Source organism: Mustela erminea, chromosome 8, assembly GCF_009829155.1.
Source record: "Mustela erminea isolate mMusErm1 chromosome 8, mMusErm1.Pri, whole genome shotgun sequence".
Taxonomy (NCBI): domain Eukaryota; kingdom Metazoa; phylum Chordata; class Mammalia; order Carnivora; family Mustelidae; genus Mustela; species Mustela erminea.
Genome location: NC_045621.1, coordinates 14,374,355 through 14,392,825, shown reverse-complemented (window position 1 = coordinate 14,392,825; position 18,471 = coordinate 14,374,355). Strand labels below are relative to the sequence as shown.

At 36.1% G+C, this 18,471-nt stretch overlaps 1 protein-coding gene across 8 annotated transcripts in view; it reads right to left on the bottom strand.

Moving 5' to 3' along the window:
- Nucleotides 1–18,471, bottom strand: part of NBEAL1 (neurobeachin like 1) — a 193,018-nt gene that overhangs the window by 162,823 nt on the left and 11,724 nt on the right. For all 8 annotated transcript variants that reach the window (XM_032354479.1, XM_032354480.1, XM_032354481.1 and 5 more), the window contains exon 3: nt 3,769–3,860. In XM_032354479.1, coding sequence (XP_032210370.1) covers nt 3,769–3,860 — 92 coding nt within the window. The remainder of the gene's footprint in view (nt 1–3,768; nt 3,861–18,471) is intronic.

Here is an 18,471-nt window from a genome sequence, read left to right as displayed (position 1 = left end):
GAGAGAGAAATTAACCAGCAAAAGGAAAGGAGAAAGGTGAATGGAGAACCCTAAGCATGAACATTAATAAATTTTTTTAAAGTAATACATAAATATTTTATGACAACAGGTTTCTGGGTAAGAAGACCATCTAGGGGGTGCCTGGGGGGGCTCAGTCGTAAGCGTCTGCCTTCCGCTCAGGTCATGATCCCAGCGTCCTGGGATTGAGCCCCATGTGGGGCTCCCTACTCTGCAAGAAGCCTTCTTCTCCCCCTCTCCCACTGCCCCTGCTTGTGTTTCCCCTCTCACTGTCTCTCTCCCTGTCAAATAAATATAAATAAAATCTTAAAAAAAAAAAAAAAGACGACCATCTGGATCTTTAAGGACAAAACCAAGACCAGATGTGACTGGCTACTCTGTCTTAGAGAGATTCCCCTAGAATCTACGTGAGAAGACCTTTGTACCAAGTTCCACCTCTGCACCATAAAGTATGGTACTTAATCTCTGAAGTACCCTAATCTGTAACATTGTAATATCATCTGCCCTATTTCACAGGGTTCTGAAAGCAAAAGGTCAATGTGCATTTTTAACAATGAAATATGTAAAGAACTATAAAAATGTAATATGTTTTAAATATACTATCACTAAAGCCTACAAATCTTTTCATAAAGTCACTGAATACTAATTTTCCTATCTCTATTAAGAAAAATACCTAATTGCAAAGGAGCACCATGAAGAGCTCCTATGATTAAATGATAATCATACTTTAAACAGTATCTTCTTCAGGTAACAGTTAATATGAAGATTTACTATTATTTTTACCCTGAGTTTAAAGCTTCATTCACTGTAGACAGAAAAATTTGAAACACCTTACCAGTAGTCATATAATTATGTATGACAAATGTTTTTAGCCTCTTCTAGAATCATCCCACAACATAAAGTGCTTTATAAAATAAACACATCACTTTAATTACACAGAAATCATAAAGCACCTTACCAAGGCTGCAGAACTCTATAACCATGTCACAAAAATACATGTTTCATTTTAGTCTGGGAATCACTTCACTTATAACTTGGATTCCTTCATTCTCTTTTATAGGTGGTATAAGAAAAACTCTCATTTTTATATATACATTTTTCCGTGCTAGAGAGCTAAAAAGAGGTGATGAGGAAAACCACAGTAACTTCTAAATAATATTTAAATTTAAATATAACTGATTTTTAAGACTAAGCTAAATTATTCCTACTCACTTTTCCAAAATCATAAGTCAACAAGAAAGAAACATTAGATTTCCCAATATTCAATCCTAGTTACTTAAAGGATTTCTTCCCTTTTTCCTTCATTGTCCCATTCTTTTTTGCATTAAAAAAATTTTTACTAGACAAGGGCAACTGGATGACTCAGTGGATTAAGCCTCTTCCTTCAGCTCAGGTCCTGATCTCAGGGTCTGAGGACTGAGCCCCGCATTGGGCTCTCTGCTCAGCAGGGAGCCTGCTTCCCCCTCTCTCTGCCTGCCTCTCTGCCTACTTGTGATCTCTCTCTCTGTCAAATAAATAAATAACATCTTTAAAATTTTTTTTTACTAGACAGAAAAAAAATTATCTCCTAAAAGAGAAATCTATTGTTGTACTTATACTCATTATAAAATTGGGCTTTGATTAACATGACTCATAAAGTTGAGAAAGTTTTGGCCATATTCCTAATGTGATGAGGATTTAAGAATTTGGAAGCATTTTCCCATCATTAGGACTTTACCGCCCCCAAATTCTAAGCATCTTTTGCTGAAATTTCCCAATCCCCAGAAATCTGTTTCACTCCTCTGTTTGGCTACTAAATGTCTGTATTAAACAGCTGCCCATTATTGTCTCCATCTAACACAGAAAAAAGTCCAGCTTAAATTCCAAGGCTTTAAATTCTGGGAAAAGCATTCCTTGCCTTGCATTTTGAATTCTCTAACTTGGAAATTCTACCAAGTCAGTTTAATTTAAACGAGGATTATCTGTGAGTTTCTTATCTTTAAGGTGAACAGACTAGTTTTACACATCTTGTACATCATGTTCACTTGAAAAACTAAAAGTTTTCTATTAGTAAAATCTAAATTCATAGTTTAGTTTTCTGTCAGGTATGAAATAAAATTTTAAATAAACCAGCTAAATTATGAAAAAGGCAATGCTCGGGCATTCTTCATCTTATTTTAAATACAGTAGCAATGTAAGTCTACATAATGTTTTTAGATATGACCTCCCAAGAAAGGAGATATGTATAATAAGTGCATCTTACAAACTTTAGAAGACTTCATTTCAATATTCAAAGTAGTCAAAGGCCCAAATCCTGACTTCATAAAATCCTTAGGCTCATGATTTTAAATGAGCTGCAAATTATTAAAACAAAAGCACTTCTAAGCACAAACCACAAGAATATGTCTATGAGTAGAAACCAATAATATGTAATCTTGTTTTGAGTTCAAGATTTAATAGTTTTCAACATTTATAAACCTACTACAAATCATCTAATGAAGAATTCTGAAACTGTATTTATAAATAATGAAGCACTAGTGCTTTCTGAGCATTAAAGCACATCTTAAGTTCAATGCCTTGGTCCAAAGCTCTAATGATTTCTTCTCTGAATTATTAAAACTGCCTCTTAACTGTGCTTCTTGCCTTCAGTCTCAAACATTTCCAGTTCAAACTCCTAATGCTACCATAAGGACTTTTAAAAAACAAAATTCATCATGACATTTCCATGCAGAAAATTCTTTAGTAGAGCCTCGCATCTTCTGTTACAAAAAATGTAAGTCCATTAGCAATGCATGCATGGCATTTTATGATCTGGCTTCTGATTCTCTAGGCTCAGTTCACACAGGCCCACCCTCTTACTGCCTACCTCCATCCCCAAACTGAAAACACTTTCTTCCTTGAAGATTTATAATTCTCTAAATAGTCTTTCTCGTCATCGACCACCACCCATTTCTCCCCTTCAACCTCAGTATATCTCTAGAAATGGATTCCTTTTGTGGCTAAAGTCTAGTGTCTCCTTTTTTTCTCCAGCTTTTTACCCCAGCCAACCTAAACTCTCTTACCTGAGTAACAACTATGACATTTTCAAGATGGCCTGAGAAAAAGGTGAAAACTTTTTCTTGGAAATGGGCCTAGGAATTGTAATGTAGGATGGTAGTAGACAGAGCAATGGGAGCTAAGATTTATACTTTCACTTGCACTTTTCCACAAAATTTGAATTCCCCCCCATTTTATGATTTTTAAATCTAGCTTTGAAAAATCTGAATACTTTACCTCCTCCAAGATGTTTTTTAAGACCTTACTCTATAATGAAACCATAATTTTAAGTATAGTGTTTTCAGTGAATTCTGTGAGTCTAATTACTGAACTAATTACTGAGTCATGAAAGCTTTCAAATTTGTATCCAGTTGGTCAGAGATATGGGTGGCTTCCAAGACTTGCAACTGGTATCTGAAGCAAAGGCAGTCTGGTTGAGGACTTTGCCCTTAATCTGTGGGATCTGCCACTAACTCCAGGTAGTTAGCATTAGAAATGAAGTGAACTGCAGGACATCCAGTTGCTAGTAGTTAGTTCTCTCTACTCCTAGGAGCCAAGTTTCATATTAGCAGGAAAACCTGCTATAATCAATTAACAAAGTCTGCCATGAGAGCAGGGTTATGCAGGAATACTTTGCATGTCACATAATCGCCATTCTTCTAACAGGTCTTCAATGAACTCTTTGTGCCTCAAATTAACAAACTCATCTAAGGTTAAGAAATTGTTTCTACATACCTGGTAGGCAGCTTTTCAAAGTCAACATCTAAGAACTGTTCATAGCTAGAAACAAAATTGTCCAACCAGAGCTTCAGGTAATCTGGATCTTTCTGAAATAAGAAAACCAAGATTAAGTATATCTATCAGAAAAAAAAAAAATGCTTTCATTCCTATAAGCAGATATGAAGCAATAATATGAAATCTCTTAAGTTATATTCATGAAAACGTATGTGCTATTTTAAAATGTCTATGAAGTATAGGGGCGCCTGGGGTGGCTGTCAGGTTAAGTGTCTGCCTTCAGCTCAGATCATGATCTCAGGATCCTGGGATGGAGGCCCACATCAGTTCCCTGCCCAGCGGGGAGTTTGCTTCTACCTCTTCCTGAGTCCCTCCCTGCCACTCATGTTCTCTCTCTCGCTCTCAAATAAATAAGTTAAATCTTTAAAAAAAATAATAAAATGTCTATTAAGTACAGGGAACCCTCAAATGGCTTCCCATGTCACTCACACAAAGAGCTACAGTCTTAACAATGTTCTACAAGATTCTAAACAATTTGCCCTCCCCTGTCTCTCTGACCTTATCCACTATTACCCTGTACTACTCTGGCTTCCTGGCTGTTACTGAGACGAGCCAGACATACTCCCACCTCAGCTCCTTTCAGTAGCTGTTTTCTCGACCCAGAAGACTCTTCCCCCAGATAGATGCATGGCTAACTCACCTTCTTCAAGTCATTCCTTAAACAACATTCTCAAAAAAGCCTACTTTACCACCCTTTCTTAAAACTGCAAATCTTCTTACTAACCTTTACCTGATCCTATTCTTTTCCCCACCCCACAATGCTTTCTCACCATCTATCATACCATGTCATTTACTTAGTTATTAATTTATTGTCTGTCATTACCCCTAGAATATAGGCTTCACAAGTGTAAGGCCTTTCTAAGGGCTTATCACAAGTGACTTCTATTTTTTTTTGGTAAAGATTTTATTTATTTATTTGACAGAGAGAGATCACAAGTAGGCAGAGAGGCAGGCAGAGAGAGGAGGAAGCAGGCTCCCTGCTGAGCAGAGAGCCCCATGCGGGACTCCGTCCCAGGACCCTGGAACATGACCTGAGCCGAAGGCAGAGGCTTTAACCCACTGATCCACCCAGGCGCCCCCACAAGTGACTTCTTTTCGTTAACTAATGGACAGTGCCTGGCAACGAGCAGGTGCTCAATACATATGTGTTTAATGAATTAGTGAGAAATAGAAGATACATGAATAAAAATCACATATAGATCATTAACCTAAACATAAAAATTAAAACTCTTCTAAAAGAAAATATAGGAGACATAATATACCTTTTATGAGATACACCTTTGCAACCTTGGGGTAGACGTAGATTTCTTGGGGAGCACACAAAAAAATCACAAACCAAAAAGATAATAATAAGTTTTAATCAAAATTAAAAAGCATCTATCCATCAAAAGACACCATTAAGGAAATGAAAAGGCATGCCATATACAAGTTGAAAATATTCTTAATACATGTATCTGACAAAGAACTTACACCAAGAATATATAAAGAACTCCTAAAAATCGGGGTGCCTGGGTGGCTCAGTGGATTAAGCCACTGCCTTCAGCTCAGGTCATGATCTCAGTGTCCTGGGATCAAGCCCCGCATCAGGCTCTTTGCTCAGCGGGGAGCCTGCTTCTCTCTCTCTCTCTCTGCCTGACTCTGCCTACTTGTGATCTCTCTCTGTCAAATAAATAAATAAAATCTTAAAAAAAAAAAAAACTCCTAAAAATCAATACCAAAAGGACAACCACTCAATTTAAAGATGGACAAAGGGCAGACACTTCACGAACGGGGATACAGGAATGACCAAGATATGAAAGCATGCTCAAAATCATTAGCTCTCCAGAGAAAAGCAAATAAAAATCAAATGGAATACCCACTGCACACTCACTAGAATGGCCAAAACCAAAAACCCTGTTAATTCCAAGTACTGGAGAAGATGTGGAGCAACTAGAACTCACACTTCTGGTGGGAGTATAAAATGGTATAATCATTTAGAAAATAGTTTAGCAGTTTCTCTCTTTTTTTTTTTTTTAAGATTTATTTGACAGAGAGAGATCACAAGTAGGCAGAGAAGAAGGAGGGGTTGGGGGGGAGCAGACTCCCTGCTGAGTAGAGAGCCTGATGAGGGGCTCAATCCCAAGACCCAGAGATCATGACCTGAGCCTGAAGGCAAAGGCTTAACCCACTGAGTGACCCAAGTGCCCCTTTGACAGTTTCTTTTAACGTTAAACATAGACATGTCACATGGCCCTTCCATGAGAGAAGGAAAATCACAGAACTACAAAAATGTAAAAAATGCTCATAGAAGATTTATTTTTAATAGGCAAATGCTAGAGACAGCCTAAAATTCCATCAAACTGTTCACTGACAAAGAAAGTATTGTATATTCATACAGTGGATTACTATTCAGGAATAACACTAAATGAAAAGTTGATACAATGACAAGCAGAAATTTTAAAATCATGACTCAGCAAGAAATGCCAGGCATTAAAGTGTATACACTGTATGATTTCATTTATACAAAGTTCTAGAGCAGGCTATGGTGACAGAAATTAGATCACTGGCTCTCTGTCAGAGGACTGACTATAAAGGGACAGAAAGGAAACTTTCCTAGGTGACAGGAATTTTCTATTTTTTAATATAGTAGTTACACAATGTTTGCCTGCATCAAAACATGCAATTTCACACTTAAAATGTGTGCATTTCACAGACTGTAAGTTATATCTCAAAGCTTATTTGAAATAAAATGCTTCCTCAGAAATGTCTTTTTAAATATAAATCACTAAAAATGATGCTCAAATTTATTTCCTTCCTCTCCTTAACTCTTCTTTACTGCAGTCAATTTCAACAATTCTCAGAAGTTTTACTTAGTCATTAAATATTATTGGTTAGGCACTGCACTTGGGAAGGGAACTCAAGTAATTTATTTCCTAAAATAAAAGCATTACACTACAAATCAGAATTGCTAAAAGAATGTTCCCAGAATGTACAGAGACTGCTGACCTTTTGTGTATTTGCTTTTTTCTATTAATACACTGTTCCAAAATCAGATTGTAAATTGCCACTATCTACATCATCACTGAGAAATAAAATGGAAATAATTCCGAAAAAGATTTCTCATGTGAGAAATTTTCTCAAGGGTTCCATTACTTGCTATTTTCATTTTCAACTAGCACAGTATTCATTTATTCATTTATCCACTCAGAATAGGAATCCAGAAATACAAATAGCTGAAGTTTTCCCTATCATTTTTAATAAAGCAGAGGATTATCTCTCTGTAAAAGTTAGACACAAAACAGTCTCATAACACCATAAAGAATTAATGCATTTGTCCTCATAGTTTATTTAGGAACTCTACAGTATCTGGTTCAGTCTAAAGGTCAGGGTTACCAAGTGGTTGGCAGGTACAAGGTTCTCCTAGGAAGCTGAACAACTATACTGAAAGAAATGATACTTAAATCTGGAAATGTTTCATTTAATAAAAAGTAAAGCACTTGTAGTTATTTGAGCATATGCTATGTGCTAAGTACTACAACAGGCATTTTCAAATACGTATCATTCCATTTACTCCTTACACCTACCCAGAGGTTTCATTTCCCCATTTTGTAGGTTAGAAAAGGGATGTTCTAGAATATGTAACTTGTCCAGTCACACAGTTAGTAATTGATAGTTCTGGGATTAAAATGCAAGATACATGAATCCATCTGTGCTCCTTCTACTACACTATGCTATCTTTGAAATACGAGCACAGCTTTAGTGAGCAAATAGAGGAAAAGAGTTAGCAGGGTCAGCAAACTCAAAGCCATAAACAATTTAACACAAAAAACCAGCCACATCCTATACAGCCTGATAAAATTCTTAGAGAATCTACATTTTACTGCCAAAAATCATAAAAAGAAAGATCTCCACAAATCCAGAAACCATATTAATTAAATCTCAAATTTAGTCACTTTCATGGTTAAGAGTCTGGTATACTGAAACACCATAGTACAATCTATCTTACCATTTGTACACTATTAACATAACACATAAACGTACTATGTACTCAGGAGCACTGGGGCCAAATTACAGGGACTCTAATACCTGCTTTGCCAGTTTCTTGAACAAATCATCCTATCAGTTTTTTCCTCTATAAAAATGAATATAATTAAAGTATCTTTCTTACAGGGCTGTTATAAAAATTAATCTAATACATGTCAAGGACTTAGAATAATTCCTCGCACAAAGTATATGCTTAAGTATTAATATTTTTATAACCCACTACGTGTCAAAATTAGGAAACTCCCATAAAACAGAATACCCTATGCAACAAATATAAATGATCCCCCTTGACCAATGATTTTAATTGTATTCTTTTCTTTTTAAATCTCTTTGCGTTTATTATCTATGTGACTTTGGCCAGGTTACTTGATTTCTGCATTCCGTTCTTCATCTATAATATTATTTCCTACCTCATAGAGTGTTGAGAGGACTAAATAAGATAATACATGCAATGCATTCAACAATGCCTGTCATTTAGCGATTATTTAAAACATGCCAGTTACCATTATTAAGATACAGACTTTGCTATTAAATTGGCCATGATTCAGTGTTAATAAAATAAGCACTTACAAAATAACTACAAAATCAACTTTACTGATTCTGCTCTCAAATATTCATTCAATCATCTGCCATTGTTTAAAATAATCTTTCATTTGAACTGTTATATAGGTCTCTACTGATCTTTATAGCTTTAATTTCTCCTCCCTATACACAGTTACTAATGGGATTTGTTAAATTTAAACCTAATCATTTCTTCCCTCCTGTTCAAATACCTTCAATGGCCCCCATTACCACAGGATGAAGTTTAAACACTGCCCAATACAGTAGCCACTAGCCAAATGTGATTATTTAAATTACATTAATGCACAGAAGGCTTTTATCTTAACACCTACTCCCCTGTTGGAAAGCATTAGTAGGTAATGGAATTAGGAAATCCAAGCAATTTCACCTAGCTCTTAAGGGGTGAGATTACAGGTAAAAATAGGGGAACACCTGACTTCCTCCATGCAATAATGGAATGCAGTATTCCTTCAAGTTTTAAAACTATAAACTTTTAAATACATAGATGTATTTCAACTAATACTAGGCAGTTCCCAACTTACATATGAGCTACATTTATAAAAGTTCATTTAAGTCAGTTACATTCATAATATAGTTTCTAATTCCTACCAAAAGAAGATAAATCTCCCCTCAATAGAAACACAATTATTAAGGGTAAATCATCTTTCAGGTCAGTCCTCAAGTTTTTCTTGACAGAATCTAGCTACCTCAAAAAAACATTTAGTAAGTACATACTAACCATATAAATCAAGAACAGTACTAGACTCGGTACACCTGGGTGGCTCAGTGGGTTAAGCCTCTGCCTTCAGCTCATGTCATGATCTCAGGGTCCTGGATAGAGCCCCGCATCAGGGTCCCTGTTCAGTGGGGAGCCTGCATTCCACCCCCACCCCCCCACCTGCCTCTCTGCCTACTTATGATCTCTCTCTGTCAAATAAATAAATAAAATCTTAAAAAAAAAAAAAGAATAGTACTAGACTCTATGGCTATGATGACAACTAAAATGTAATCTTAAGTCAATTTTACCTAGAGAAACAAACAAAAAACCTATAATCTTATCCTCAAAGTGCTCACTGTTCTACAGAAGAAAGGCATAAATAAATAAAAGGCACAACAGCCTTTATTATTAAGCCTATATTATTAAGAAGTAAAGCAGTATTGAAATAATAAAAAGGTGAAGCCTAGCTGGCTCAGTTGGTAGAATACACAACTCTTGATCTTGGGGTTGTGAGTTCAAGCCCCACAGTGGGGGTAGAGAGTCCTTAAAATGAAATCTTTAAAAAAAAGAGGTAAAGGATCTATACTCGAGGAACTACAGAACACTCATGAAAGAAACTGAAGAAGAGAGAAAAAAGATGGAAGAGCATTCCATGTTCATGGGTGGGAAGAATAAACATTGTTAAAATGTCCATACTACCTAGAGCAATCTATACTTTCAATGCCATCCTGATCAAAGTTCCACCGGCATTTTTCAAAGAGCTGGAACAAATAATCCTAAAATTTGTATGGAACCAGAGGAGACCCCGAATTGTTAAGGAAATATTGAAAAAGAAAAATAAAACGGGGGGCATCACATTGCCTGATTTCAAGCTTCACTATAAAGCTGTGATCACCAAAACTGCATGGTACTGGCACAAAAACAGACAGATAGACCAGTGGAACAGAGTAGAGAGCCTCAACTCTACGGTCAAATAATCTTCAACAAAGCAGGAAAAATATAAAGTGGAAAAAAGACAATCTCTTCAATAAATGGTGCTGGGAAAACTGGACAGTTATGTATGGAAGAATGAAACTCGACCATTCTCTTACTGCATACACAAAGGTAAACTCGAAATAGATAAAAGAACTCAACATGAGGCAGGAATCTATCAAAATCCTAGAGAAGAACATTGACAATTAATCTCTTCAACATCAGCCACAGCCAACTTCTTTCAAGACATGTCCCCAAAGGCAAAGGAAACAAAAGCAAAAATAAACTTTTGGGACTCAATCAAAATCAAAAGTTTCTGCACAGCAAAGGAAAACAGTCAACAAAACAAAGAGGCAACCCATGTAATGGGAGAAGATATTCACAGATGACACTACAAAGGGCTGACATCCAAGATCTATAAAAACTCCTCAAACTCAACACACACAGAAGAGATAATCACGTCAAAAAATGGAGGGCAGAAGACATGAACAGACACTTCTCCAAAGAAGACATTCAAATGGCTAAGAGACACATGAAAAAATGTTCATCATCATTAGCAATCAGGGAGATTCATATCAAAACCACCTTACACCAGTCAGAATGGCCAAAATCAACAGGACAGTAAACAAGTGTTGGAGAGGATGTGGATAAAGGGGAACCCTCTTACACTGTTGGTGGGAATGCAAGTTGGTGCATTCCTTAAGAAATTAAAAATATAGCTATCCTATAACCCTGCAATTGCACTACTGGGTATTTACCTTAAAGATACAGATGTAGTGAAAAGAAGGACCATCTGTACCCCAATGTTCAAAGCAGCAATAGCCACAGTCACCAAACTGTGGAAAGAAACAAGATGCCCTTCAACAGACGAATGGATAAAGAAGATATGGTCCATATATACAATGGAGTATTACGCCTCCATCAGAAAGGATAAATACCCAACTTTTGTATCAACATGGACAGGACTGGAGGAGATTATGCTGAGTGAAATAAATCAAGCAGAGAGTCAACTATCATATGGTCTCACTTACATGTGGAGCATTAAGAAATAATATGGAGGACACTGGAAGAAGGAGAGAAGTGAGTTGGGGGAAATCCCAGGGGGAGACAAACCATGAGAGACTGTGGACTCTGAGAAACAAACTGAGGGTTTTGGAGGGGATGGGGGGTTGGGTGAGCCTGATGGTGGCTATTAAGGAGGGCACGTACTGCATGGAGCACTGGGTGAGGTACATGAACAATGAACTCTGGAACACTGAAAAAAAAATTTAATTAAAAAAAAAGAAAAAATTAAAAAGGGAGTTATTGACAATTAAAATCAGAAATAACTGAGACTTGCAAAAGAAACTGCTATTAACATACTCTCAATCTCACCTCTACATTCTTAAGATTATATACATATAGTTCATGCCATTCATCCCAAGATGTTATATAGTGACTTATTAAAATTCAATACACTCCTTAATATATGTCAGCCTTCTTATATATGTGTATTTCTTGCAAAAACTGAATAACAATAAATTTGAGAATTTTCACATTAAAAAACTTTTAATTTCCCTCACTCTACCTTCTTTGTATTTATTCTTGTCTTCTTGAAATGGGTGGTGTATTAATAATCTATTTCTGCATAACAAATTAAATAAATTCAGGAGTTTAAACAACAAATATTTTATCAGTTTTTTGGGTGAGGAATTCAAAACCAGCTCAGAATTTCTCATGAGCCTTCCTCATAATGAAGATGTCAAGCAGGGCTACAGTCATAGCAAAGCTAGACTGGGCTGGAAGAACTACCTTCAGCCTCACTCATGTGGTGGCTGGCAAGGCTTCCGTTCTTCACAGCATGGGCCTCTCCATTGGGCTGAACACAACACAGCAGCTGGCTGCACCGAGTCACTTAGCCAAGAAAAAAAAGGAATAACTGAGATGATAACAAGAATGTCTTTTCTAATTTCAGAAATGATACACCATCACTTTTGCCAAATTCTATGGTCACGAAAGAACCCTGTACAATGTAGGAGAGGATGTGAGGATCTTAAAGACTGGTGACCACAAATGTCTTTCTAGTTCACTAATTTTTAGCCTTTTTTTAAACATATGTATTTTTTTAAGGTTTTATTTATTTGACAGAGAGAACACAAGCAGGGGGAACACCAGGCAGAGGGAGAATCAGGATCCCTGCTGAGAAAGAAGCCCAATGCAGGACTCAGTCCCAGGACCCTGGGATCATGACCTGAGCCAAAGGCAGAGGCTTAACAGACTGAGCTACCCAGGTGCCCCTAAATAGATGTATTAAAGCAATAAATTTTCCTAAGTAATGTGTAGCCACTTCCCATCAAGTTCTAAAATACAGTATCATTCAGGTCCCCCCAAATTCTTACTTATCTATTTTGGGGGGGAGGAGGGACAGAGGGAGAGGAAGAGAGCAGGCTTGGGTCTCCATCTCACAACCCTGAAATCATTAGCTGAGGCAAAAATCAGGAGTCAGACACCTGATTGAGCCACACGGGTGCCCCTCAAAATTCTAATTTTTATTGCTTGTTTTCTAATCAAAAGTTTATTTAAAAGGGTATTTCATGGGGGCACCTGGGTGGCTCAGTGGGTTAAGCCTTCAGCTCAGGTCATGATCTCAGGGTCCTGGGATCGAGTCCCACATCGGGCTCTCTGCTCAGCGGGGAGCCTGCTTCCCTCTCTCTCTCTGCCTGCTTCTCTGCCTACTTGTGATCTCTGTCTGTCAAATAAATAAATAAATAAATCTTTTAAAAAAAAAAAAAAAGGGTATTTTATGGCTTCCAAACATTCCTTTTTAATCTTTTCGCTATTGTTATCTTCTTTCATTGTCATTGTTAAATATACTCTATTATTTTGATCATTAGAAATTTGTTGAAATTTGCTCTAAGGTCTGTTATATCACTTTTGTAAATGTGTGCTTGAAAGGAATGTTTGTTGGGTATAGTGTTCTACATAGATCCATAACATCAAGTTTATCAATTCTATTGTTTGAGTCTTCTGTATCTTTACTGACTTGTCTATTCCTTCTATCAAGTACTGACTTTTTTTTCTTAATTAGTAAGGCAAGTTAAATAGAAAAAAAAAACCCTTACAATTGTCATATGTTCATTTCTCTGTGCTTGCTTTAAGACTACGAGGTACACACAAATTTAAAATTGTTACATCTTCCTGGTGAACACAACTGTTTTGTTTTGGTCAACATGGCTTTATTTCACTTTACCCTTTGGAAAAATTTCATTTGGTTAGAAGTAATAGATTAAAAATGTCAACCTTTTTCCTTCTGTCATTCTTACTGAAAAATCAGCTATTAATCTGTCATCCCTTTTAAGATAATCTTTTTTTTATCCTCTGACAGCTTTTAAGATTTTTTTTTTTTTTGGGTTTCCTGCAAAACCACTACAGTTTCCCTAAAATGTATCTTGATATGGAATTAGTTTTAATTATTCTGGTTGAAATTCAGTGGACTTTCATTAATCTTGGAACGCTCTCACCTGTAATCTCTTCAAATATTACATTTGTTTCATTTTTCCTTTCCTTTCCTTTTCAGAGTCCAATTAAAGTGGAGGTACAGCTCAGTGGCAAAGCACTTGACTGCAGAGTCCAATTAAACATGGATTAAGCCTTTTCATACTAGCCCTCCTACCTCTTAAACTTTCTTCCCTATCTTCCATTTCTTTGACTCCTACTTTATCCTGTAGAAAGGACTTATCTCCCGTCCAATTAACTAATTCTCTTTGACTGTCTAAACTCTTATCAACCACATTTACTGGTTCTTAAACAAGTTTATTAGGTTAAAATTATTATTAGGTTTCCCCCCTATTTCTAGATACTCTGTTTCTTTTTTTGAAACCGTTGGTTCGCTTTTTATATCATATTTCTCTGATTCTAAGTTGTTTTGTTTTTAAAACAAAATCAAAAACAAAATCTTTGAAATCAAAACGCATCTTATCCAGAGAGGCTGCTATTAAGACCTACTTGTCAATGCCCGTGCAAACCTGGTAAAAGCTGTTTCATACTGTCCTTTCACTAGATTCATGTACAAATTACTCTATGTTGAATTTAATAGGCTAAAAAATTATAATATAATTATGCAATAAAATGAAGTTTTCATGTATACAAAAAAAAGACATGAAAACAGAGCACAAGGGTATAATTTGACATTAATGATATACCTATTCCTTACTACAGAAATAATCACAATTTTATGTTTTATGGCAAGGCAACAGCTAAGGGCTTTACAAAGTTGATAATGGCAGATACCCTCAAATAGAGGAAACTGAAATACATGCAAAAGAATTACCTACCATATGCCAATCAGTGCAAATAAAGACTAGAGAATCTGTCAAATCCCTTGGAAAATATGAAAGAAATTCCAAGGCAATGAGAGTCTAGTATGGTTGATTCACACATCATGAATCAAAGTATTAAGTTGCATTTTGAAAAAATATTTGGTATCTGAACTGAAATTTCTTCTTCCAGAAGGACTGCGTTTGCTTTTACCAAGCCACAGACTAGTCTGCAAGACCTAGGGCTTTTGGACTTTCCCTACAATGAAAGGGAAATTTGATTTGCAAATTCATGAAAGAATCAACTGGTGGTCTCTTTTACCTTTTGGCTCTGTTAACACAGTCATTTTCTCCTGGAATCCCCAAGTGAAGATCAAAGAGTTAGGTGGGTTTGTTTCCACTTGACCTTTACCCCACGTATATTCTTTTAGGGGTCATAATGGAAAAATCTATTAGACTTCTCACTCTGATTAGTCCCTTACCTTTGATTTCTTCCTTCCATCCACAAGACCACGAAAACACAAAAGATCAAGTTCGCCAGGAAAGGTAGCTTTATTCTCCATCTACCTAAGTTCCTGTTTTCACTAAGATATAGCCTCATAATGCCTTACCATCATCTTGCCAGCTTCTCAATGACATTAAGATATTTCTTAATTTTATTCAGAATCGTAAATGATTTTCAGTAGGGTTGGTCTAACAACCTAGACTAATTTATTACCAAAAGTAAAGTCTAAACTAAGGTCACTTTTCCTTCATACCTTTGGTCAGGATTTCTATGAGCCTGGAACATATTCTGTGGCTACTAAACTGCTATTCATTCTTTAAAACCTTGACCAAATGCTCTCTCTTTAAGCAATCCGTGATGACTTCATTCATCTTCCCTAAGGTCTCACATCTAAGCCCCCAATCTAAACGGGAAACTCACTATTTGGAGACGAAGTCAGTCAATTAAATAGATAAAAGAGACAAAATTTTGATGAAAAGAAAATGTGTCATATCTTAAAAGGTTTGGAAGTCATTTTAACATAAATGAAAAAGCAACATTCAAACAGAGGTCTAGATAAAAAATTAGGCGTAGAATACACCAATCCCTAGAGAGAAGATTTCAAATTTTACTTTTGGTATATCTTTATTTTTATTTTATTTATTTAATTTTTTTTTTTTTTAAGATTGTACTTACTCCTTTGTCAAAGGGAGAGAGAGAAAGAACAATCAGGGGAGCAGCCGGCAGAGGGAGAAGCAGACCCCCCACTGAGCAAGGAGCCTGATCCCAGGACCCTGGGATTATGACCTGAGACAGATGCTCAACTAAGTCACCCAGGCGTCCCTGTATTTCTTAAATTAAGGGGGAAAAAACCAAACCTGTTGTTCAGATAATTAAGTTCCAGGTTTGATAAACGTAGTGCAGAAAATTCGGCTAAACTTAGCAAGACTTGAAAAGCCAACATCTGGAATGTTTTAATGTTAGGTATAACGTGACTTGCTGCATTAATTTTGTGTTCACCTTGGAGTTTCACACACAGTAGACAGGTAAAGAAATGTCTGACATCAGGTGTTTTTGGAAAGGCAGTCAAGTGATCAAATGTACCGCAGTGGTATGGGATGCTAATAGCAGGAAAGGCTGTACATATGTAAGGACAGGAAATACAAACGAACTCTCTGTACTTTCTGTTCAATTCTGCTATGAACCTAAAACTGCTCTAAAAAAAGCTAGTTTAAAATTTTTTAAAAAGAGAAAAATACACAATTTAAGGGATAAGATGACAGTAAATACCATCTGTATACAGTAAGCACCCAATAACTAGTTGAATTGGACTACAGTGAATCCTTTTTTTTTTTTTTTTAAAGATTTTATTTATTTGGGGCACCTGGGTGGTTCAGTCCTTAAGCGTCTGCATTCCACTTGGGTCATGATCTTAGGGTCCTGGGATCAAGCCCCACTTCAGGCTCCCTGCTCAGTGGAGAGCCTGCGCCTGCTTCTCCCTCTCCCTCTGTTGCTCCTCCTGCTTGTGCTCCCTCTCTCTCTCTCTCATTGCCTCTCTGTGTCAAATAAATAAAATAAAATAATAAAAAATAAAACTTTTTTTTCTTTTAAGATTTCATTTATTCATTTATTTGACAGAGAGCACACAAGCAGGGGGAACGGCAGGCAGAGGGAGAAGCAGACTCCCTGCTAAGCAAGAAGCCTGATGCAGGACATGATCCCAGGACTCTGGAAACATGACCTAAGCCAAAGATGCTAAATGCACTGAGCCACCCAGGAGTCCCTGAATTCTGTTTGTTTGTTTTTTTAAAGTTTTCTTAAGTTTATTTATTTATTTTTTAAAGTAATCTCTATACCCAACATGGAGCTCAAATTCAAGACCCTGAGATCAAGAGTTGCATACTCTTACAACTGAGCCAATCAGGCACCCCTACCTACAGTGAATTCTTTTAAGAAAAGCCTACCATTGTGAATGTATTAACTAAATATAACACTGATACTTTTTAATTGGAGCTTAAAAGCTTCAAGTTGAAGTTTCATGTCAGACTGAAGTTTTTCAAATTTAGTATCTTAATGATTCATAGTAGTAAAGGTAATTAATTTATAGACACCCATAAAGTACTTTAACTGAAATATCTCTGAAAAATGAAATTTTTACTTTCAGCATGTCTGTATTTTCTATAACTAATTGTATCTTAAATTTAAAAAATTTTAATTCTAACATAAAACACTACTTTCCTTTCAACATAAATCTAAATTAGAAAATTTATGTATTTTTATGCCTAAAAGGAAGCTCATTCACTTGAAAATTGAAATTTTCATTTAAACTTATTTAAATATTGTATTTTGATAAAAATCCTAAGTCAAAATTGCTCAATAAAAAAGTATAAATTCACCTCATAATAATATCATAAATTAAAATAGTACTTATCTTTCTTACTATTCAAATGTTTTAATGTCATGAAAAAAAATTGGACAAATATATCAAACAAAACTGAATTTTTTTTAGAGGCAAATTGTAAACTTTTTTGAGAGACGTATGAATCCGTTAATGCTTTGGTTCAATGTGAATAGACAACTCTGAGTTTGAATTTAAGTCACAAAACATAAATTAAAATGTTGAAACACCCAAAGAACAAATAATCCAATCAAGAAATGGACAGAAGACATGAACAGATGTTTCTGCAAAGAAGACATCCAAATGGCCAAAAGACACATGAAAAAGTGCTCAATATCACTCGGCATTAGGGAAATACAATCAAAACCACAATGAGATACCACCTCACACCAGTCAGAATGGCTAAAATTAACAAATCAGGAAACTACAGATGTTGGCAAGGATGCAGAGAAAAGGGAACCCTCCTACACTGTTGGTGGGAATACAAGCTGGTGCAGCCACTCTGGAAAACAGTATGGAGGTTCCTCAAAAAGTTGAAAATAGCTCTACCCTATGACCCTGCAATTGCACTACCAGGTATTTACCCCAAAGATAGAAAGGTAGTGATCTAAAGGGGCGCCTGTTCCCCAATATTTATAGCAGCAATGTCCACAATAGGCAAACTAGGGAAAGAGCCCAGATGTCCATCAACTGATAAATGGATATAGAAGATGTGGTATATATCTACAATGGAATACTACTCAGCCATCAAAAAACGAAATCTTGCCATTTGCAACAAGGTGAATGGAACTAGAGGGTATTATTGTAAGCAAAACACATCAATCAGAGAAAGACAATTATCATATTATCTCACTGATATTTGTAATTTAAGAAACAAAACAGAGAATCATAGGGGAAAACAAGAAAAAATGAAAACAAGATGAAACTAGAGAGGGAGATAAACCATAAGAGCCTCTTAATCTTAGGAAACAAACTGAGGGTTACAGAGGGGAGGGGGATGGGGGATGGGGTGGCTGGGTGATGGGACACTGGGGAGGGTATGTGTTGTTGTAAATGCTGGGTGTTGGGTAAGACTGATAAATCACAGAGCTGGACGCCTGAAACAAATAATATATTACTGTTAATTAAAAAACAAAAAAATTTAATTAAAAAAAAAAAAGAAAGAACAGGTTGATATGCCTTAGATATAGAT